Source organism: Somniosus microcephalus, chromosome 11 (assembly GCF_052327205.1).
Source record: "Somniosus microcephalus isolate GS21.2 chromosome 11, FLI_Smic_1.0, whole genome shotgun sequence".
Classification (NCBI taxonomy): Eukaryota; Metazoa; Chordata; class Chondrichthyes; order Squaliformes; family Somniosidae; genus Somniosus; species Somniosus microcephalus.
This window is the reverse complement of record NC_140997.1, coordinates 191,615,277-191,640,235: the sequence shown is the minus strand read 5'-3', so window position 1 is coordinate 191,640,235 and position 24,959 is coordinate 191,615,277. Positions and strand designations below refer to the sequence as shown.

The window sequence follows — 24,959 nt, the reverse complement described above, 5'->3', positions numbered from 1 at the left end:
GTTCATAAGTTAACCAGCGGCCTGAAAGGAAAAACCAGCAACTATCCTGTTTGTAGTGGATGAGCCCTTTAAATAACACTGATGAAGGGTCCTTGCTGCCCGTTAGCGCCACGAGTTGCTGAGCAAGTTTATCATGTGGCGAGTCAGGCACTGGGGCAGATCAATTTTACAAAAGCACCCTTATTTAAATATTTTAATGAGCGTTGCATCCAGAAGGAAGAAGGCCAGAAAGAAAATGGTATAAAAGGGATGCCATGTTTTTACTTAGTTAGGAAGAAAGAGACCTTCGATGCCCGGTGGCATGAACAGGCTAGGAGAAGCCATCTTCACGATGCCTCATTAAAATCCACGCACGAGTGTCAGACGTGAAACTAATGTGCACTACTCTGTAAGGGTGCCTAGGGTGTTTAAGATGAATGTTTTGTAAATAATAAATTTGCCAGCATGGGCTCGATGGGCTGAATGGCCTCCTTCTGTGCTGTAACCATTCTATGATTCTATGATTTTAAATTAAGTAAATTATCAGACATATGTAAGAATATGGATTTTGAGGGTATTTTGAGGAATCAGGCATTGCAAAGAGTTAAACTGCTATACTGCAAAATCCACAGCTTGCAGATTGCAGGTGCTGGGAGTGCATTGGATGGCCTTATTTATGGCTGAATTGCCCTTGTTTTTGTTAGAAAGGCTAGGGAAGAGAACAGGGAGGCTCTGAGTTGTTTCAGTTTTATCTCTTATCTGGTTCTTCTATGTGGGAAAATGAGCCATTGAAGCATAACCAGCTAAATTCCTTTTATTAATTTTCAGTATTAAGATCTGCTAGACTGTAGTTTAATACTAAGAATGCGTTTATAATTTTTATTTAGTTAGTATGGTTTTGGTAATTTGGTCTTATTCCTGCTAGAATTAGGTTAAAGTATGTTAAAAACCAGACTCGAAGTAGAAGCCGTTGTCATCAAAGTCCTGGGTTATGTCATCGCCATGGAAACAGAAAAAGCTTGTGCTGGGCTCAGATAAGGGAGGGCCCAAGGCATGTGCTGGTCATAGACCTTGCCAGGCTCTTGATTGGGTAGAATGAGGGGTATGGCAGATACATGATTGGATAGATCTTCCTGTAGTTCCGGGTCTTGGAGTATATCCTAGTGAGTTTGGGTCATTCTCACTCTAGAAGGGTCAGGAAGGTTACCGCTCCAGACTGGTGCAAATGTGTATGCGAGTAGAAGGAACCAAGAATGGGCCATGCCTACTACCCAAAAGGACAGTTATAATGGGTAATATGATTCTTAATTGTACTTTGTAAACTGCTGCTCAAATACTGTAACGTATTAAGTCTCACTTATGCTTAAATAAATCATAACTGTTACAAATATGATGTCAGTTTCTAACCTTTAAACAGACAGTTCTAAGGGATGCCAATTTTTTCTTACACATATTACTCTCTAACTTTATGGGCTGGATTTTAGCATGGAGGTGAGTTCCATGCTGAGGGGCTGTTGTGAGGTCAGGAAATGTAAAAGAATGGGTTTCCTGAATGTCCTGCAGTTTGTAACTGCAGGGCTCCTTTAAATTTTTTCTGTCGGGTTCCCGCCACAGGCAGCCTGATTGACAGGCTAGAGGTCTTTTGGGCAGGAAGTCAGCTTCACAAGGCCGAAGCTGAGGATGAGGAGGTCAGGCAGGTCTAAGAGTGGGGTCCTGATCGCAGGGTGGGGGGTCCTGATCGCAGGGTGGGGGGTCCTGATCGCAGGGTGGGCGGGGACGCAATCACGGGGTTGGAGGGTCCCGATCGTTGCGGGGGGGGGGCGGGCGGTGGGGAGGGGGGAGTCCTGATTTCAGGGGGGGTCCCGATTGCAGTGGGGGGTCTTAATCACGGGGAGGGGGGTCAAATGGCAGTAGCGGGGGGGTCCAAATGGTGGTTGGGGATGGTAGTCGGGGGAAGCAGATAGCGGTCGTGGGGGGAGAAGATGGTGGTCGGGGGTGGAGGAGAGCAGAAGGCAGTCGGGGTGTCCGATGGTGGTCAGGCAGGGTGTCCGATGGTGGTCGAGGGGGGGGAGCAGATGGTGGTCGGGGGGGGGGTACGATGATGGTCGGGGGGGGTACGATGATGGTCGGGGGGGTGTACGATGATGGTCGGGGGGGTGTACGATGATGGTCGGGGGGGTGTACGACGATGGTCGGGGGGGTGTACGACGATGGTCGGGGGGGTGTACGATGATGGTCGGGGGGGTGTACGATGATGGTCGGGGGGGTGTACGATGATGGTCGGGGGGGTGTACGATGATGGTCGGGGGGGTGTACGATGATGGTCGGGGGGGTGTGCGATGATGGTCGGGGGGGTGTGCGATGATGGTCGGGGGGGTGTGCGATGATGGTCGGGGGGGTGTGCGATGATGGTCGGGGGGGTGTTCGATGATGGTCGGGGGGGTGTACGATGATGGTCGGGGGGGTGTACGACGATGGTCGGGGGGGGGTGCGATGATGGTCGGGGGGGTGTGCGATGATGGTCGGGGGGGTGTACGATGATGGTCGGGGGGGTGTACGATGATGGTCGGGGGGGTGTACGACGATGGTGGGGGGGGTGTACGATGATGGTCGGGGGGGTGTACGAAGGTGGTTGGGGGTGGTAGCAGACAGACCGGGGTGGGTGGTGGGGGGGCTGAGTTTACAGGGTAGCTTGTTGGGCTTGGGTGAAGCACTCCTTCTCCTTCTGACCCACAAGCAGTGCTGTACAGGCATTTACCTTATGGAATCAGCCCTTCTCGCCTCCTTTCAGCTGTCGGGTTTCCCGAGGCCTGGGAAACCTGGCCGACAAGAGTTAAAAATAGAATGACTGTTAAAATGAGTCTGCCTGCCTTCATTTTAATGTTTAAATAACCAACATGATTCCCGCAAGTGGATTGGTCACCCGCCCCTCATCCCACCTCTGTTAAAACCGGAAATGGGCGGGTTCGAGACGTGTTGGGCTCCTGATTCAGATTTTTTGAATTTTTAACCTCTGACCCGACACTAACCCCCCCGTTTTTGGGAGTTAAGATATAGTCCTATGAATCTGTTAAAAGGGTAAAGGACTTATCCAACACAAACCATTCAGAGTGAGGAGTGTCAGTGTTAGTCTTGACAGGCAAATTAAGAGAATTATTTTATAGTATTTGGTTTACATGGCAAATGAGGGGAGCTTCTCAAATAACCATGACTTTCAGGAAGTGTTATGATAAACCTTTTAGGGCAACATTGAGAAAGGTCCTAGCAAGTTCTTTCAGAATTTGCAGCCTCCCAAAAAGCACACAATGTGCTTAAGGATATGGGCTGCAATTTTACTTCCCTCGGTGGGTCCAGGGCGGGCGACGTCGGTGGCGGGTCCCGACCCCGCTGCTGGCTCCATCCCGCTATGTGAAATGACTTTCCATTGATTGGGCTTGTTAAGCTCGCCCAGCATGTTTGCCGGGCCAATTAGAGGAAGTGGGTCTGGTGACGTCATTTCATTACGCGTCATCAGCCGGTTTCCTTAAAGGGACCATGGCCAACTTTATTTTGACATTTGTGCTCTGTGTTCTACAGCATTGGAGTGCTGCAAACACTGACAATGACTGCACAGAGGTGCAGGGCTGTACCCAGGCTCTCCCCATGACTCCCTCCATATGGAGTCACAGCATGCAGGGAGGTCCTCTTCCCTTCCCATGGGCGGAAGAGACCTCCCCAGGAGACCAACACAGCCTGGTTGCACATTGCACAGGAGGGCACAAGCAGGACCACCCTGAGTGCAGTGGTGCAAACCTTTCAATGATCTCAGTAGATCACAAAACATTAGTACAAAGCCACACTCACCTTAATCCTGCAGTGCCTCACTCACATCCCCAACACTTTGCCTTCCCTACCCTATTCCTGCACATCCTTACTCACACCAACTTACCTTGCACCTCCACCCATCCCTCTCTCTCTATCTACATTATCACATCATCATCTCACTCGCTACCCCTCACACTCACCCTCATCCTAGTGCAATCATACCAACTAACAACACACAAGGGTAGACACTTGGGTGTTTTATCCAATGATCATGTAAAGTTTCTGTTAAATGTGCTGTCAAACATTGAAACCTTTATTTTCAATACTTTCCGTTCTTGGACAGATTTGTGTGCACCTTTGGAAGTGGCTTCGTGAGTTGCAGTGAATGGTGAGACATAACGGTGCCCCCTGCAATGGTGGTGAGTGTGAAAGGAATGGTTTGGGCATTGTAGGGATGCTTTATGGTGTTGGTGTGGGGTGGTGCCAACCTGGCGCATCATGTGGCAGCCAGGGTGTACTCCACCAAGTGAAGTAAATCTGGCCATGGTGAGGCCCATATCCTTAAGCACATTGTGTTCTTTTTGGGAGGCTGCAAATTCTGATGGGAGGCAGCAATGTGCTTGGGTGCTGATGCCCTTGTGTTCTGTGCAGCACCAGGTGATTGCGGAGAAGGTTGGTGGTGTTGTTGTTGGTGCTGCTGGTGTGCCTGGTGCTGCTGATGTTGGGGCTCATCGTGGTCGGATACTGAGGACCAAGGTAAGATTTTTTCAAGAGCACCCATGTTGATGGAATAGATGGCAGGTGAAGTACAGATGACAGAAGCATTCGCTCAATGGTGAGCGAGTTCTTCCAAAGAGGTGATTCTGGATGGAGAATAGAAAGTGGAAAGCCTGCAGAATCTGTGCTGGAAATGGACTGAGAAACAGCTTGTGGCTGAGGAAAGTGAAGATCTGTCAGGTGGGAGCTTTTACTGTACATTTGAAGCTGTCAAGGAATCAGCTGGAGCAATGGCCACTGAACTCCCGCCTCAGGTTGACTGCCGTGGTCCCCGAACAGTGTGGTTCCCGTGGCCATGAAGTGAAAAGGTAAGTTAAAAAAGCCTGTTAATGATCTGTCAACAAGGCAATAATGAACTTACTTGGGTCCCACGCTGTTGCCTGTCGGGTCTGCTCAGCACTGGCAGACCCGACATTGGGAAAGGCTCATGGTGGCGGGTTGACAGCGGGGTCCCAACCCGCTGTAAAATAAAACCACTTTCCCACCTGACCCACCACCGATCCCGCCCACTGACCCTCCAGGAAATTCCGGCCATGGTAACTGCCATCCAAACTTTTACATCATAAAAAGCACCGAGCCCATGGCTACCTGGCTGGCATCTAACAGCAATAATCTATGTAACTCTTGCTTCTCCAAATACAGAACAAGGCATGGAAAATAATTTATCCCTTAATTATTGTGATCTAGTTACTTTTGTACTTCTTGAATCCAACAGTGATATTTAACAGTCAATGACCGAATCCCAAAACATGAATGTAAAATCTTACCTAACAGGTTAAGCACTGGAACTAAAAATGTTCTTCCTGACCAGAAAGAGAAAGGCCAAATTGGATTTATTAAAATTATAATCAAATGTATATAGAGAGATAGATAAATGGAGCAAATCGACCCTGAAAATGAAATGGCTGGACAAAGTTGATTCTTACAAAGTTGATACAGTTCAGAAATTTTGATTTTGGAGAAAATGTTATTTGAAATAGACACACACTGTAAGCAGATCCTGTCATGGCAAAGGAATGATACCATTTATTTTGCAATTCAGTACAAATCCTGGCTTAAACTGCTGTGTTATTGACTGGAGCTCACAATACAATCACCATCTGTTGCTTCCAAGAAACCTGGCAGAGGTGACCCCCGAGTTTCCAAAAAATGGAAGCAGCTATTAGATGAAGAAGGGTGGGAGGAGGCTCGTGTGGAGCATAAACACCGGCATAGACCAGTCTGACCGAATGGCCTGTTTCTGTACTGTAAATACTTTGTATTTGATCTCATCCTAAAACACGATTTAAAATCGAGCTCCAAATTAACTGGGGCGGGGGGGGGGGGGAGAGGGGTGGGGGAGTCAGAGTACTGTTGACTCCTGTAACTGCTTCTTCCCCAACCATCCTTACTGATGCTCTCCACAGGCCTCCCTGAATGTCAGCGATACCTCTCATATTGTCCTGCTCATATAATTAAACACATACGGGCCACGGGGAATGGAGGTAGGCCTTTTACACAGCATATCTGATTATCAACAGCAATTATACAGCACACAAGAACATTCCAGAGCAATTGACAAGGCGGCAACTGAGTAACGAATAGGAATTTGGGGTGAGGAGGGAAAGAGACAGAAAGCAAAGCCTAAGATGGATTTTTAGGACGCTTCTGAAGACAAGGCGAAAGGTAGTGAGGCAAAGTGAGTTACGGTAGATAATATCAAAGGATGGGAGCATAACGTATGAGTGATCAGCTTTGGATGGTAGCTGATGGAATGAAGAGCAAGCATAAATCCAGAGTCAGAGGAGTGAAGAGTATGACAAGAGATGTATGTTTGAAGAACGTTGTTCAGGTACAGCAAGGTTGATTGGTTGGGCACAGGGAGCCAGTGAAGCTTGACAAGTGGTGATGTGCGCATGAGACTTTGTGTAGGAGCAGACATGAACTTTAGATTATCCAAGTTTGTGACGAGTGGAAGCATACAGACTGATGAGGATAGCACTTCAGAAATCAATCCTAGCGGTATGGACTAGGGTTTCAGAAGGGGTGAACAGAGGTAAAGAGCGTTCTGGAGATGGAATGCACTCTTTGCAATGGGCCAAATGTGGGATTTGAAGTAAAAAGCAAAGCTGAGAGCAGCCAGGGAGGTTGATGGAATCAGAGCCAGTGGCATTAAGTGCTAATGGGATCTGAAAGGATGCTACATTAAGCTAAAGAAAATGTTAACAGTTGAAGTGAGGTTGGGTATGAGAAAGGGGGAAAAAAATCATACATCTGGTATGTTCTTCTGAGACATTGGCATTCCTAACACTGACACTAAATATTCAAAGTTATAAATGCTCCCCCATCCTACATCAGGACATGCACAAAACCGCATTAAAAAATCCAAAAGCCGTTTCTGTGGACTTTCACAAAATAAACAGAATGCAAAAATAAAACGCTAAATAGACAAGTGAGAAAGAGAATTCCATTGGGGCCTGAAAATTGTCCATGAATTATGTTTTTCTTCCATTTTGTTATTGTGTGGTGCTGCAACCTAAAACCACAATATGTTACGATCACACTAAAGGAAAAAAGAACTAAATTACTGACAATGTAGATAGCCTTATCAAAAATAATACCCATTTCATTATTTTACCTCATCGGAGTCATTACTGTCTAGATGCTGCCTGCACAGGGTATTCTCCTCTGAAATACCCAGCTCCTCATGCCGCCTCAGTGTTGAATACCTATAAGTTTGATTGCTGCAAATGGTCAAAACACATCAATAACTGTGCATAATTAAATAAACTTATTATAGTAATAAGACATAGTAAATCAACAAGTTGTTTGTTGCAAAATTAAATAATTTGATGATACATTAAACTATAGTTGATTGTCTTTTGTTTAGTCCAAAATCAGACTCAGCATTTAAAAAAAGGATGCATACATACACAAAATGTACTGCTTGTGTATGGGACACCTGAAAAAGGCCCACATCATGTTCATGCATGTGTGTGAGTGGACCGTTTCCCACATATGCAATCATTCCCCCTCCCATTTTATGCATTCACAAATCTAGTTTTGGAAAACGAGACATCTGTTGTCACATTTATCGAGTGGTCACTCTCAAAACCAGACTGTCTGATTCAAAACTGGATGGGTGGTTACCTTAATTCCACATCAATGACAGATAACCACTTGGGACAGGATAAATACCCGGGGGTAAGAGTTTCTACTTTGGACACAATTGGGAAATTGCACCCAGAATGTGCTTGAAATTGCATTGGTTAGGTTACAGTTCAAGTTTCTGCTAAAATTAATTTGCATAATCACAAAATCTTCCATGAACCTGCGCAATTGGGCAGCGTAACAAAATGTAATTTTTTTTTCCATTAAAAAGTGTTTCTTGGTGTATTTAAGAGTAGTAACCTGGCACAGTTTTATTAATACAGCTGAAAATGGGCTTATCAACAAAAATAAGCGTTTTTCGTAAGGGTGTCCAGTCCTCCAACTGTGAGTAACCTGATTTAAAATCACTGAAAATGACTTAAAAAACTATCCTGAAGCATTTAATAGTTTGGTTCGTGCACACTAGGCAATTTCATAGTAAATTAAATATTTTTTAATATGACAAAACTTTTAAAACGTGCCTACTAGTGCCTGTACGCCTAAGAAAATGAGCGAAATTTGAAGACCCTTCCCAAACCAGCACATTCGGCTAAATCTCGCAATTTTGACCTGGGGGTATGCCTAGTTTGGTGGACGGGGCCTGATTTGGACAGATTGAATCTTGAACTAGTGTAAAAACACAAACGCAAGTGGTTTTGGGCTTACTCACTTACCATTAAAAATTCCCGATCTTTTGAGCTGGTTCGGCTCAGATTGCACGGTTATAACTGGCGCAAACAAGTAGAAACTTGACCCCCCGATGTGTACTACGAATGGTGACTTTCAGCAATGATAAATTAAAATACAACAAGCTAAAACTTTCCTCATTAATAGCAAGATTCACATGGTATACCTCATTACAGCAAGTGGCCATTGATTCAAACAGATCCAGAAACACCCTGATTGGACAAGTGAATAATTCAGATAACTGACTACGTGGTTGATGACAAGAGAAGTCAGTGTTGAAACTGAATCCAACTTGAATGTAAAGTTTAGCCACAATCAGGCATTTTAGTTACAGTGCAAATTCACATTTCATCTTTGTGTAAAGTCAGACTGCTCCTAACAGCTCTGGTCATGCCCTCTGAAATTCCACCTTCCCCTTCTCTGGCAAACCATCTGCGATGATATCGATGTTCCTGTAGATTTCCTGCACAAGTACCCTGCCTTCAATTTTTATGTCCTTGTTCCAAAGAGATCTCGGACAATCTGTCATTCCCCCAGTACAACAGCTACTTCCGCAGGTCGTAAGCTCAAACTGTTCAGGTGTGCAAAACACTCACAGTTGGCAGAGATTGGTGTCAGTTAAACCCTCACAGTTGTGCTGTCAGGGAGCAACACCAAAGGCTGAAGAGGAAGGGTGCATGGCATGGGGAAAAGAAATACCACCAAACAAATGTTAAGAGGAATAGTGTTAATAAACAAAGAGAAAGAAACAATAAGACAATTTGAAACATTGAGGAGTGAAAAAATGTTTTTATAATGAAAACAAAAAAATATATAACATAGGAGACTCATTAAGAACCAGTTTAGTAGTAGTATCGCTCCAAGATTCTGGGGTATTCCATGAACCGGGGAATTACATTAGATGTCTTAATAGAGTGCAAACAGCAGTAACATGGTTAAATGGGGCGATTTTCCCCGGATACTTCAGGCGCGAAAGACCCTCCGAGGTGGCCAAGATGGGGTCTTGAGCTAAAACACGGTTTAGCCCACGTTTAGTGCAAGATGCCACATCGGTAAAGGAGTTGAAACTTGCACTAGGAACGGCCACCCAGAGGAGAATTAAGCGGCTGATTGCCACTGAAACTGCCACTGAAACTGCCTGCTAGCTCTCATTAAGGAGGCTGCACGGCATTCTGGTGGATAGCGCTTAACCCAATGCCCTCTCCTAACAGCGACCAGTTGATTGGGAGTCAACAAATTGTTGCAGAGGACTTCGAGCACTACTTAAAGATATACAAGAATATAAGAACATAAGAATTAGGAGCAGGAATAGGCCATTCAGCCCCTCGAGCCTGCTCCGCCATTCAAGGAGATCATGGTTGATCTTCGACCTCAACTCCACTTTCCCGCACTATCCCCATATCCCTCGATTCCCCTAGAGTTCAAAAATCTATCTATCTCAGCCTTGAATATACTCAACGATTCAACATCCACAGTCCTTTGGGGTAGGGAATTCCAAAGATTCACAACCCTCTGAGTGAAGAAATTCCTCCTCATCTCGGTCTTAAATGGCCTACCCCTTATCCTGAGACTATGCCCCCTAGTTCTAGACTCTCCAGCCAGGAGAAACAACGTCTCAGCATCAACCCTGTCAATCCCCTTCAGAATCTTATATGTTTCAATGAAATCACCTCTCATTTTTCTAAACTCCAGAGAGTATAGGCCCAATCTACACAATCTCTCTTCATAGGACAGCCCTCTCATCCCAAGTGCCAGGCAATGACTGTCCCCAACAAGCGAGAGTCTAACCACCTCCCCTTGACATTCAGCGGCATTACCATCAACATCCTGGGGGTCACCATTGACCAGAAACTTAACTGGACCAGTCACATAAATACTGTGGCAACAAGAGAAGGTCAGAAGCTGGGTATTCTGCAGCAAGTGACTCACCTCCTGACTCCCCAAAGCCTTTCCACCATCTACAAGGCACAAGTCAGGAGTGTGATGGAATACACTTGCCTGGATGAGTGCAGCTCCAACAACACTCAAGAAGCTCGATGCCATGCAAGACAAAGGAGCCCGCTTGATTGGCACCCCATCCACCACCTTAAACATTCACTCCCTCCACCACCGGTGTACCGTGGCTGCAGTGTGTACCATCTACAAGCTGCACTGCAGCAACTCGCCAAGGCTTCTTCAGCAGCACCTCCCAAACCCGTGACCTCTACCACCTAGAAGGACAAAGGCAGGAGGTGCATGAGAACACCGCCACCTCCAAGTTCCCCTCCAAGTCACACACCATCCTGACTTAGAAGTATATCGCTGTTCCTTCATCGTCACTGGGTCAAAATCCTGGAACTCCCTTCCTAACCGCACTATGGGAGTACCTTCACCACACGGACTGCAGTGGTTCAAGAAGGCGGCTCACCACCACCTTCTCAAGAGCAACTAGGGATGGGCAATAAATGCTAGCCTTGCCAGCGACGCCCTCATCCCATAAACAAATTTAAAAAAATCAGCGCTCGAGTGCGAAAGCTGCAGGTGTCTTATTTAGCACCTCCAGGTAAATTCAAATTATGGTAATCAGCAATTAGCACCAAAACTGCATGCTAAATCCAGACTTTAAAACAGGTGTGTCTTATTAGCACAACATTCATTTAGCGCCTGTTTTCACCCTTTTACCAAAATAACCCCCAATGCCTCTCAATTTGATTCTGAGTGCAATTAGAACAGAAACACAAAGAAATTACACAGTGGTACAAGAAGCAAGTCAAAAAATTCCCATTAAAATCAAACCAAGGACCAGGTTTGAACCTTGCAAAATTGAACCTGGGATCTTCTTGGTCAATATGGCTCAGCTACTTACTGGATAAACTCTATGGCCCTGAAATTGCGGTTGGCAGCGTATGCTGCCGACCTCCGAACAAAATCCGCACTTACCTGGTGCGAGGTCTCAAATGAAAACTTGCTTTGACATGGTGCAAAGTTGTGTGCAGTGTAGTGGCCCACGGATCACAGGGGCGCACCGCTGTGCATAAGCGTACCTGGGATCGCGTGGGTGATGCTCCTTTCACTAGCTGTTGTGTATGTACCTTTAAGGGAATAACTGGTCTTAGACTGCAGTACCGGCAGTGACCACCCCTGTATAAAAGGCCCTAGCAGGCTTCTGTAGTTTCAGTTTCAAGCTGCCTCTTGTTCAGTAAAGTACCTGTTAAACTGTTCTCCCGAAGTCCGTGTATTATTGAGGCGCGGACTTTACAGTGGCGACGAGTAAGTTCGAACTCACCTGCAGTGTGGCATCATCTCACGGGGATCTCGCCTTAAAGGAAGGTCCTGGAAGGTCGTAGTCTGAGCAACGGGCGTCGACCGAGGGCAACCGCCCAAAGAATCCATCGGTGTTTGGAGAATTGCGGGAGAGACTGTGGTTCCAGCGAATCGTGCTGGTAGCAGGTAGCGCGCTGACCCTTCCGGACTGCGGCGGGCTCAAGCTCGATCGAGCGGCTCGACAAATCGGGCCGCGCAGCGTCGCCGGGAAAAGAAAACAAGAGAGAGAGGGTGGAGCGTACAGGGCGCGGTTGGTGCTCGAGAACAGGACAGCGGAGAGAAACTAAACGGGGGGGAAGGAAAGCGAGACGCGCCGAAGCTGCGGGTCGCCGCCATTACCCCGTAGAATGCTAGGAGCAGCGTGGCAGTAAGGGGAAGAAGCAAAAGCGCGGGAGGCGCCATTTTATTCCATTGGGGAAGAAGCAAAAGCGCGGGAGGCGCCATTTTAAATCGCCCAAGATGCCGAAAAGTGGCAGTATCACTGCTTTCGACAACGAGGTAGAAGACTGGACCATGTATGTGCAAAGAATTGAAGTGTACTGCAAGGCAAATGAGGTGGCTGGTGGAAAGAGGGCGTCGGTATTATTAAATCTGATGGGTGCGAGTACGTACGGCCTATTGCGGAATTTAATTACCCCAGCTAAACCAATGGAGAAAAGTTTTGAGGAGATTGTTCATATCTTACAGGAACATCTAAGCCCTACACCACTGCTGATAGCAGAAAGATTCAAGTTCCATAAAAGAAACCAGCACAAAGATGAGAGCAATGCTAACTATCTTACGGAACTATGCAAGTTATCGAAGCACTGCCAGTTCGGAGCAAGACTGGCAGACACCTTACGGGATAAGTTTGTCTGCGGGCTCCAGAGTGAAGGAACCCAGAAACGACTACTTTCAAAAAAGGACCTGACGCTAGAACAGGCTTTCAGCGTGGCAGTATCCTACGAAGCAGCAGCACGGGGAGCTGCAGAAATACAACAGAAACCACAAGAATACAGCGCTAACGAAATGGCGTATGGAGCCGAAAAGTGCTATCGCTGCGGCAGAACAACCCATGAACAGAAGGACTGCTGGTTTAAAGGCAAAATATGCAGGCAATGCGGGAAAATGGGACATATAGCAAGAGTCTGCAGGTCGGGAAAGAAGACCAACACGACAAGAACTACTAAGGAACAGTACAGGAAAGTAAAGAAACTGACATAGTAGTTCCGAAGATCAGGAGAGTGATAAGGACTCCGGGAGCAGGCAACTAAGTTGTTTAAAGTTACACAACGTGATCGCAAAAGAAGATCACCGAACCATTTGGGTCACCCTCATGATAGCAGGGTCCCCAGTGAAGATGGAATTGGACACAGGATCAGCCCTAACTGTCATGAATCGACGAGACTATGAGCGGCTATTCTCACACATACCCTTAAAGGACACGTCCATTGTATTGAAGACATACACGGGGCAAAAGGTCTACCCCAGAGGAAAAATAAGGCTGCCAGTTGAATATAACGGAAAGGAAAGGAAACACAGAAACTATACATGTATATACTACAAGATGGAGGACCACCATTATTGGGACGTGAATGGATCCGAAGACTACAATTGGATTGGCATTCCATTCTGGCACTAACTGTGACTGACAAAAAAGATGACGACGTCGCACTTGGACGTCTGTCACAAATTCTATCTGACGCGGAAGAGGTGTTCCAACAAGGACTTGGGACTCTAAAAGGAGTAAAGGCAACCATAAAGATTGAGGATAACGCAACCCCAAAGTTTTTCAAGGCCAGACCGGTGCCATATGCGATACGCCCAGCTGTGGAAGCTGAACTGGAGAGTCTGGAGCGTTCGGGGGTGCTGTCTAAGGTGGACTGGAGCGAGTGGGCCACACCCATCATTCCTGTAATGAAGAAAGCAGTGAGCAGCACGCCTGGGGAGACAAGGAAGGTTCGCATCCGTGGGGACTTCAAGGTGACTGTGAACCCAGTCCTGTACACAGTACAGTATCCGCTTCCGCGGATAGAAGATATTTTCGCCTCACTATCTGGAGGGAAACGTTTTACAAAGATTGACCTGGCTCAAGCGTATCTACAAATGGAGGTGGAAGAAGCATCTAGGAAATACCTCACGATAAACACTCACGAAGGTCTTTACCAGTACAATCGACTGGTATTTGGGGTAGCATCGGCCCCGGCTATGTGGCAGAGGGCAATGGAACAAGTCCTGCAAGGGATCCCGGGGACCCAGTGTTATTTGGACGACATCCTGGTTACGGGCGAAAATGACAATGAACGCCTTGCCAAACTGGAACAGGTGCTCACGAGATTGCAGGAATATGGGCTACGAGCCAACCGTCCCAAATGCGAGTTCTTCTGGAGACAAATCTCGTATTGTGGCCACATGATTGATGAGGAAGTGTTGCATAAGTCGCCGGACAAGATTGAGGCTGTAGTCAAGGCTCCAGCACCAGAAAATGTGTCGCAACTGAGGTCGTTCCTCGGGTTGGTGAACTACTACCATAAGTTCTTGCCGAATTTATCTACAATTCTGCACCCACTGAACGCCCTCCTTCAAACTGGTGTAACATGGAAATGGAGTGATGAGTGTAAGCGTGCCTTTCAGGAATGTAAATGCCAAATCACTTCAAAAGAAGTATTGGCCCACTACAACCCAACACTACCGATTCGGTTGGCATGTGATGCGTCACCTTACGGCATTGGAGCGGTGCTGTCACACAAATTCCGTGACGGTTCAGAGAGGCCAATAGCCTTTGCATCGCGCTCGCTAACCTCAGCCGAGCGTAACTACGCCCAGATTGACAGGGAGGCCCTCAGCCTGGTGTGGGGGGTGAAGAAGTTCAATCACTATCTGCACGGGCAGAAATTCACCCTACTGACTGATCATCAACCCCTGGTCTCAATTTTTAACCCAAAGAAGGGCGTTCCAGTGATGACGGCGCAACGGCTGCAAAAATGGTCACTTTTTCTAGGGGCACATCAGCATGACATAGAGTACAAAGGTACGAAACAACATGGAAACGCTGATGGGCTGTCGCACCTACCGTTGCCTACGGCGGAAGAAGCACCTGCAGTGGACCCGGTGGAGATATTCCATGCGACCATAGTCGAATGTTTGCCTGTTACAAACGCAAGTATTGAGAAGGAAACCCGAAATGACCCGACACTCTCTCGGGTCTATGATTTGACGGTGAAGGGATGGCCAGCATATGGCGACTCACTGTTGCCAGCATTCTCGCCAAGGAGGGAACAGCTGTCAGTGTGCCGGGGAACCTTGATGTGTGGATCCCGAGTGGTAATTCCACCCAAGTTGAGAGATAGAGTACTCAATGAGCTTCACGAGGGTCATCTGGGAGGGGTAAAAATGAAGAGCCTAGCCAGGGCGTGTGTGTGGTGGCCGGGAATCGATAAAGAAATCGAGGATATGACCAAGAGATACACAGGATGCCAGAAGGTCCAAAACGCTCCACCACAGGCCTCGCTACACCCATGGGAGTGGCCCTCATCTCCATGGCAACGGGTACACATTGATTTCGCTGGTCCATTTATGGACTCAATGTTTCTAATCGCTGTGGACGCCCATTCGAAATGGCCAGAGGTCATTAAAATGTCCTCCACCACCACGGAGAAAACTACTGCGGTCCTAAAGACCATCTTCGCCAGGAATGGGTTGCCAGAACAGATCTGTTCCGACAATGGCCCACAGTTTGTGTCTGAGGATTTCCGGAGGTTCCTGAAGAATAATGGGGTGAAACATTACACATCTGTCCCATATCACCCAGCCACAAATGGATTGGCTGAGAGGTTTGTTCAGACCTTTAAAAAGGCCATAAAGGCAATGTATAATGACGACATACCACTGCAACACAAGGTGGATAACTTCCTGTTTGCTTACCGGAATGCGACACATGCAGTAACCATCCAAACTCCAGCCGTACTGTTTTTCAACCGGAGACTAAGATGTCGCTTGGATTTGCTCAAACCAAACATAAGACGAGATGTTGAGGATAAGCAGTTCCAGCACATAAATGAGAAGCCAACCAGGAGCTTCAAGATAGGGCAACCAGTCTTGGCCTGCGACTACCGAACAGAAAAATGGCAGCCAGGCACGATATGCACACAGCAGGGACCACTAATGTACACAGTGGACGTTGGAGAGAGCATCGTGAGACGCCATGCTGACCAGATTCTAGAGTCACAGGAACAAGCCAAACCTGTACCACAAGCATGTGCACCTGGTAATGAGCCCGAAGTACAGATTGCGTCTACCTCAGAAGCAGGGGTATTGGAAGCTGACGAACCAACCAATGACAATGAGCCAGAATTGACTCCATCGCCAGAACAGGATACTCGAGAAAGGCGCTATCCAGTCCGGATCAGGAAGCTTCCTCAAAGACTGAACTTATAAATGACTATTTCAGTTGATGTATATATTACTGAGAAAATTGTAATTGTAATTAGTTATTATTTAGTTGTTAAATGAATGCTATGTACTGTTTATCTAAAAGGGGAGGAATTGTTGTGTATGTACCTTTAAGGGAATAACTGGTCTTAGACTGCAGTACCGGCAGTGACCACCCCTGTATAAAAGGCCCTAGCAGGCTTCTGTAGTTTCAGTTTCAAGCTGCCTCTTGTTCAGTAAAGTACCTGTTAAACTGTTCTCCCGAAGTCCGTGTATTATTGAGGCGCGGACTTTACACTAGCCAATCAGGAAACATAGAAAGTCCTGTTTGACTAATACAGCAGAGTTAAGCATAGCAACCTGACAGCCTCACTATAAATACTGGCTGGCCTTGATTCTTAGATTTATTTTACTTTCAAAACATGCTTTCATGCAAGCTTACATCAATACATTTCCATATATCTGTAAATGACCTGACAAAAAGTTGAAATTTATTTTGACTCCATAAACTGCAGAACATTTTGGAAGGGGAGGGTGAACAGCCAGTTGTCGTGGTGCATATAGGTACCAACGATATAGGTAAAAACCGGGATGAGGTCCTAAAAGCTGAATATAGGGAGTTAGGAGGTAAATTAAAAAATAGGACCTCAAAGGTAGTAATCTCAGGATTGCTACCAGTGCCACGTGCTAGTCAGAGTAGAAATAGAAGGATATTTCAGATGAATACGTGGCTAGAGGAATGGTGCAACGGGGAGGGATTCAAGTTCCTGGGACATTGGAACCGGTTCTGGAGGAGGTGGGACCAGTTCAAACCGGACGGTTTGCACCTGGGCAGGGCTGGAACCGATGTCCTAGGGGGAGTGTTTGCTAGTGCTCTGGGGGGGGGTTAAACTAAGATGGCAGGGGGTTGGGAACCTGAGCAGGGGGACAGAGGAAAGGGAAACAAGGATAAAAGCAAAAGAAAGGAAGGAGAAAAACAAAAGTGGCAATCAGAGAAATCAACGGTTTAAATCAAACATGGCCACAGTAAATAATAATTCTAATAGGTCTAAGAGCATTAAAAAAATAAGCCTGAAGGCTTTGTGTCTTAATGCGAGGAGCATTCGTAATAAGGTGGATGAATTGGCTGCGCAAATAGAGGAAAACGAATATGATTTGGTTGGGATTACGGAAACGTGGCTCAAGGACGGCCAAGACTGGGAACTCAACATCCAAGGGTATTCGATATTCAGGAAAGATAGGCAAAAAGGAAAGGGAGGAGGGGTAGCATTACTGGTTAAAGAAGGGATTAACACAATTGTAAGGAAGGATATTAGCTCTGATGATGTGGAATCTGTATGGGTAGAACTGAGAAATACCAAGGGGCAGAAAACGTTAGTGAGAGTGGTATATAGACCTCCAAACAGTAACGCAGAGGTTGGGGATGGCATTAAAAGGGAAATTAAAGAAGCGTGCAATAAGGGCACAGCAGTCATCATGGGTGACTTTAATCTACATGTAGATTGGGCTAACCAAATTAGTAACAATACTGTGGTGGAGGAATTCCTGGAGTGTTTACAGGATGGTTTCCTGGACCAATATGTCAAGGAACCAACCAGAGATCAGGCCATCTTAGACTGGGTATTATGTAACGAGATAGGATTAATTAGCAATCTTGTTGTACGAGGCCCCTTGGGTCGGAGCGATCATAATATGATTGAATTCTTCATTAAGATGGAGAATGAAGTAGTTGACTCAGAGACTAGGGTCCTAAACTTAAATAAAGGAAACTACGATGGTCTGAGGCACGAGTTGGGTAGGATTGATTAGGGAATGTCACTCAAAGGGTTGACGGTGGATAGGCAATGGCATACATTCAAAGACCGCATGGATGAACTACAGAATTTGTTCATCCCAGTTTGGCATAAAAATAAAACAAAAAAGGTGACTCAACCGTGGCTAACAAGGGAAATTAGGGATAGCATAAGATCCAAGGAGAGGACATATAAATTGGCCAAAAAAAGCAATAATCCTGAAGATTGGGAGCAGTTTAGGATTCAACAAAGGAGGACAAAGGGATTAATTAAAAAAGGGAAAACAGAATATGAGAGTAAGCTTGCAGGGAACATAAAAACTGACTGTAAAAGCTTTTATAGATATGTGAAGAGAAAAAGATTGGTGAAGTCAAGCGTAGGTCCCTTGCAGTCAGAATCAGGGGAATTTATAATGGGAAACAAAGAAATGGCAGACCAATTAAATACATATTTTGGTTCTGTCTTCACAAAGGAGGACACAAATAACCTCCCAGAGATGCCGGGGAACATAGGATCTGATGAAAGGGAGGAATTGAAAAAAATCAGTATTTGTAGGGAAATGACGTTAGGGAAATTGATGGGATTGAAGGCCGATAAATCCCCAGGGTCTGATAATCTACATCCTAGGGTACTTAAGGAAGTGGCCCTAGAAATAGTAGATGCATTGCTGATCATCTTCCAACATTCGATGGAATCTGGAACAGTACCCATGGATTGGAGGGTAGCTAATGTTACCCCACTATTTCAAAAAGGTGGTTGAGAGAAAACGGGGAAATGCTAGAGTCCATTATCAAAGATGTAATAGCAGAGCACTTGGAAAACAGTGACAGGATCGGACAAAGTCAACATGGATTCACAAAAGGTAAATTGTGCTTGACTAATCTACTGGAATTTTTTGAGTATGTAACTGGTAAAATAGATAAGGGAGAACCAGTGGATGTGGTATATCTGGACTTTCAGAAGGCCTTCGATAAGGTCCCACATAAGAGATTAGCGTGTAAAGTTAAGGCACATGGGATTGGGGGCAAGGTATTGACTTGGATAGCGAACTGGTTGGCAGACAGGAAGCAAAGAGTTGGAATAAACGGGTCTTTTTCCGAGTGGCAGGCAGTGACTAGTGGGGTACCGCAGGGATCAGTCCTTGGACCCCAGCTATTCACAATATATATTAATGATCTAGACAAGGGAACTAGATGTAATATCTCCAAATTTGCAGATGACACAAAGCTGGGTGGGCATGTGTGCTGTGAGGAGGATGTCGAGAAACTCCAGGATGATTTGGACATGTTGGGTGATTGGGCAGAAACATGGCAGATGCAATATAACGTGGATAAATGTGAGGTTATCCACTTAGGTGGCAAAAACAGGAAGGCAGATTATTATCTAAATGGCAATAGATTGGGAGAAGGGGAAGTGCAACGAGACCTGGGTGTCCTTGTGCACCAGTCGCTGAAGGTAAGCATGCAGGTGTAGCAGGCAGTTAAGAAGGCAAGTGGTATGTTGGCCTTCGTAGCGAGAGGGTTTGAGTACAGGAACAAGGATGTCTTGCTGCAGTTGTACATGGCCTTGGTGAAACCACATCTTGAGTATTGTGTGCAGTTTTGGTCGCCTTATCTGAGGAAGGAAGTTCTTGCCATGGAAGGAGTTCAGCGAAGATTCACCAGGCTGATACCTGGGATGGCAGGAATGACGTATGAGGAGAGATTGGGTCGATTGGGCTTGTACTCGCTGGAGTTTAGAAGAATGAGAGGGGATCTCATTGAAACTTATAAAATTCTAACAGGACTGGACAGACTAGATGCAGGAAGGATGTTCCCGATGGTCGGAGAGTCCAGAACCAGGGGACACAGTCTAAGGATAAAGGGTAGGCCATTTAGGACAGAAATGAGGAGGAATTTCCTCACCCAGAGACTTGTGAACCTGTGGAACTCTCTACCACAGAAGGCGGTGGAGGCCAGTTCATTAAATATATTCAAGAAGGAGTTGGATATATTTCTTAAGGCTAAAGGGATCAAGGGGTATGGGGAGAAAGCAGGGACCGGATACTGAATTTGGATGATCAGCCATGATCGCATTGAATGGTGGAGCAGGCTCGAAGGGCCAAATGGCCTACTCCTGCTCCTATCTTCTATGTTTCTATAACATTATATATATGACACATGAATTACTATGGCCCTGAAATTGCAATTTTCTCATCCCTCCTCCGCTTACGCTGTGCAAACAGGCTCCTGCGCCTGTTTGCACCAGCTGTAAAATTTTCCAGCATAATTGATGCACAGTTGGTGGGCAATTAGCCCAAATTTTTGCCAGCAATGAGGGGTTACATATTGGCATACCAATTTACTGCCTCTGGATTACTAGAATTGGGTATTATGCTTGGTTGGGCTTGATTTCCCACAAAATGGTTCTTAGTCTGAGCCAGGCCCTCTGTAGGATGCAGGCACTGAGCACAGAGAGTGAACTGGAATTTCACCCTTGCACATTAAGTGGTGAAATAAATTCAGCATAACAAAGAAATGGAAATAGGACATCTATCCACCCTGTTACTTGTGCATGGTACATGGTACAGAGGATTCTAAAAGGGTGGGGGTAATAAAAGGAAAGATTTTTGGAGGGTTACCAGGCGACATATTTCTCGGTTCCCCGATAATTTAATGGCCCTGAATTTGCGGTGAATACGTCCTCGTGCCGCCTTTGAAGGTGCAAGTTCATACGGAAATCAGAATGAGCCAAATGGCACCTTCTGTCCTGAAAGTACAGAGAAAGTCACATACCCAGTAGAGAATATTACGTCCGTGAATGATTGAGACACGGACAGCAGGAGTTGAACAAAACAGGTCTTTACTGATGGAAGTCAATAGTGAAACTGAAAACAACAGAGGCTCACTAGCGCCTTTTATACAGGGGTGGTCACTGCTGGTACTGCAGTCTGAGACCAGTTATTCTCTTAAAGGTACATACACAACAATTCCTCCCCTTTTAGATAAACAGTACATAACATTCATTTAACAACTAAATGATAACTAATTACAATCACAATTACAGTTGCTAGATACATTGGTTAAGTTTAAGCAGTCATAAGTTCAGTCTTTGAGGAGGCTTCCTGATTCTGTCTGGGTAACACCTCTTTGGGGTATCAGGTTCTTCTGGCAATGTTAAGTCGGGATCAATGTCGTTGTTTGGTTCATCTGCTTCCAATATTACCGGTTCTGCGGTAGCTGCAATTGGAACGTCGATTTCATTACCAGGTGTATCAGATCGTGGTGTGGAGTTGACGTTTTCCAGTGACTCTAGAATCTGGTCAGCATGGCGTCTTACAATGCTCTCCCCAACGTCCACAGTATACATGAGAGGTCCTTGCCATGTACAAATCGTTCCTGGCTGCCATTTCTCAGTGCGGTAGTCCCGGGCCAAAACTGGTTGACCTATCTTAAAACTCCTGGTCGGCCTTTCATTCATATTCTGAAACTGCCTGTTCTCCACATCTCTTCGGACGTTTGGCTTAACCAAATCCAAGCGGCATCGTAGTCTGCGATTGAAGAACATCATGGCTGGAGTTTGGTTGGTAACCGCATGTGTCGCATTCCGGTAGGCAAACAAGAAGTTGTCCACCTTGTGTTGTAGGGGTATATCTTCATTACACATTGCCTTGATAGCCTTCTTGAATGTTTGGACAAACCTCTCGGCCAATCCATTAGTGGCTGGATGATATGGGGCAGATGTGTAATGCTTAACACCATTGTTCTTTAAGAACCTCCGGAACTCTTCAGACACAAACTGTGGTCCATTGTCAGAGCAAATCTGTTCAGGCAGCCCATTCCTGGCGAATATGGTTCGTAAAACTGTGATAGTTTTTTCCGTGGTGGTTGAGGACATTTTTATTACCTCTGGCCACTTTGAATGTGCATCCACCGCAATTAAAAACATCGAGTCCATGAAGGGACCAGCAAAATCAACGTGCACCCTTTGCCATGGAGATGAGGGCCACTCCCATGGATGCAGAGGAGCTTGTGGTGGGGCATTTTGGACCTTCTGGCATCCTGCACAGCTCTTGGTCATCTCTTCGATTTCTCTATCGATTCCCGGCCACCACACAAACGCTCTGGCTAAGTTCTTCATTTTTACCCCACCCAGATGACCCTCATGAAGCTCATTGAGCACTCTATCCGTCAACTTAGGTGGAATTACTACTCTGGATCCACACATCAAGGTTCCTCTGCACACTGACAGCTGTTCTCTTCTCGGCGAGAATGCTGGCAGCAGTGGTTCGCCATGTGCTGGCCATCCCTTCACCGTTAAATCATAGACCCGTGATAGTGTCGGGTCATTCCGTGTTTCCTTTTCTATGTTTGCATTCGTCACAGGGAGACATTCGACTATGGTCGAGTGGAATAACTCCATTGCATCCACTGCAAGGTCTTCTTCTTCCACCGTCGGCAATGGTAGGCGTGACAATCCATCAGCATTTCCATGCTGTTTAGTTCCTTTGTACTCGGTCATATTGGTGTGCCCCTAGGAAAAGGGACCACCTCTGCAGCCGCTGTGCTGTCATTATCGGTACGCCCTTCTGAGGGTTGAAAATGGAGACAAGAGGTTGATGATCGGTTAGTAGAGTAAATTTTTGACCGTGCAGGTAGTGATTGAACTTCTTCACCCCCCACACTAGGCTGAGGGCCTCTCTGTCAATCTGGCCATAGTTACGCTCGGCAGAAGTTAACGAGCGTGACGCAAAAGCTATCGGCCTCTCTAAACCATCAAGGAATTTATGTGACAGTACCGCCCCAATGCCGTAGGGAGACGCATCACACGCCAGTCTGATCGGCAGTGCTGGGTTGTAGTGAGCCAATACTTCCCTTGAAGTGATTAAGTCCTTACTCTTCTGAAAGGCCCGCTTACAATCATCGCCCCATTTCCATGCTACCCCAGTTCGTAGCAGGGCGTTCAGTGGGTGCAGAATTGTCGACAAATTCGGCAAAAACTTATGGTAGTAATTCACCAATCCGAGGAATGACTTCGGTTGCGACACATTTTCAGGCGCTGGGGCCTTAACAACCGCTTCAATTTTGTCAGGGTACTTATGTAACCCCTCTTCATCAATCACGTGGCCACAATACGATATCTGTTTCTTAAAAAATTCGCACTTGGGGCGGTTGGCTCGCAGCCCATATTCCCGTAGTCTAGTGAGCACCTCTTCTAGGTTGTTAAGGTGTTCACTGTCATCTTCACCTGTCACAAGGATGTCGTCCAAGTAACACTGAGTCCCCGGAATCCCTTGCAGGACTTGTTCCATCGCTCTTTGCCATATCGCCGGAGCCGATGCTACTCCGAATACCAATCGATGATACTGGTAAAGACCTTTGTGAGTGTTTATCGTGAGATACTTCCTAGAGGACTCTTCAACCTCCATCTGCAAATATGCTTGTGCTAGGTCAATTTTTGTAAAACGCTTCCCTCCAGACAGTGAGACGAAGATGTCTTCTATCCTTGGAAGAGGATATTGTACTGTGTGAAGGACTGGGTTCACCGTCACCTTGAAATCCCCACAGATGCGAATCTTCCTTGGCTCCCCGGACTTATTGCTTAACGTTTTCTTCATGACAGGAATGATGGGTGTCGCCCACTCGCTCCAGTCGACCTTAGACAACACGCCTGCCTTCTCCAGATTCTCCAGCTCTGCCTCGACGGCTGGGCGAATTGCATATGGTACCGGTCTTGCTTTGAAAAACTTGGGAACTGCATTCTCTTCTATTTTTATCGAGGCTGTTACGCCTTTAAGCGTGCCCAGTTCTTGTTGAAATACCTCTTTGGCGTTAGCTAAGATTGTTGACAATCGTCCAGGAGTGACGTCTTCATCTTTTTTACCGTCCACCGTCATTGCATGAATGGAGTGCCAATCTAAGTTTATCTTCCTGATCCATTCCCGTCCCAGTAACGGTGGTCCACCATTTGGCAGTATGTAGAGATACAATTTCCGTATTTTCTTGCCATTGTATTCGACAAGCACCCTTATTTTTCCTCTGGGGTATACTTTTTGCCCCGTATACGTCGTCAAGACGATGGATGTCTCTCTCAAGGGTATGTGTGAAAATAACCGCTCGTAGTGTCGTCGATTCATGACGGTTAGCGCTGATCCTGTATCCAATTCCATTTTAACTTGGGACCCTGCTACCGTGAGGGTGACCCAAATGGTTCGGTGATCCTCTTTTGCGATTACATTGTGAAGTTTGAGACAGCTTAATCTCCTGTTCTCGGATTCACTATCGCTCATCTGGTCTTCGGAACTACTGTCCGTCATCTTTTGTACTTTCTTGTACGGTTCCTTAGTAGCCTTTTTGTTGTCGCTGGTCTTCTTCCCAGACCTGCAAACTCGTGCAATGTGTCCCATCTTCCCACATTGCCTGCATATTTTGTCTTTGGACCAGCAGTCCTTCTGGTCATGGTTAGTTCTGCCGCAGCGATAACATTTTGCAAATCCCCGTGTCACTTCGTGGGTGCCGTATTCCTGTGGTTTTTGTTGAATTTCTGCAGCTCCCCTGGTTGCTGCTTCATACGATACTGCCACGCTGAAAGCCTTATCTAGCGTCAGCTCTTTCTCTGAGAGTAACTTCTTCTGTGTTCCTTCACTCAGGAGTCTACAAATAAATTTGTCCCGTAGGGTATCTGCCAGTCCTGCTCCGAACTGGCAGTGCTTTGATAGCTTGCGTAGTTCCGTAAGGTACTCAGCATTGCTCTCATCTTTATGCTGAGTTCTCCTGTGGAATTTAAATCTTTCTGCTATCAACAGCGGTGCAGGGTTTAGGTGTTCCTGTAGGACAGCAACAATTTCGTTAAAACTCTTCGCCTTTGGTTTGGCTAGAGTAATCAGGTCCCGCAATAGGCCGTACGTTCTAGCGCCCATTAAGTTTAGCAATATCGATGCCTTTTTCTCCTCCGCTATTTCATTTGCCTCGAAATATACCTCGACTCTTTCCACATACGTGGTCCAGTCCTCTATTGTATTATCAAAAGAAGTGATACAGCCAGTCTTCGGCATCTTGCAAATCTAAAATGGCGCCTCCCGCGCTTTGCCTTCTTCCC

General features: G+C 46.2%; 1 protein-coding gene across 1 annotated transcript in view; it reads right to left on the bottom strand.

Moving 5' to 3' along the window:
* Positions 1 to 24,959, bottom strand: part of LOC147111062 (uncharacterized) — a 46,673-nt gene that overhangs the window by 5,533 nt on the left and 16,181 nt on the right. Inside the window, exon 3 of the mRNA XM_086002289.1 lies at positions 7,178 to 7,283. Coding sequence (XP_085858415.1) covers positions 7,178 to 7,283 — 106 coding nt within the window. The remainder of the gene's footprint in view (positions 1 to 7,177; positions 7,284 to 24,959) is intronic.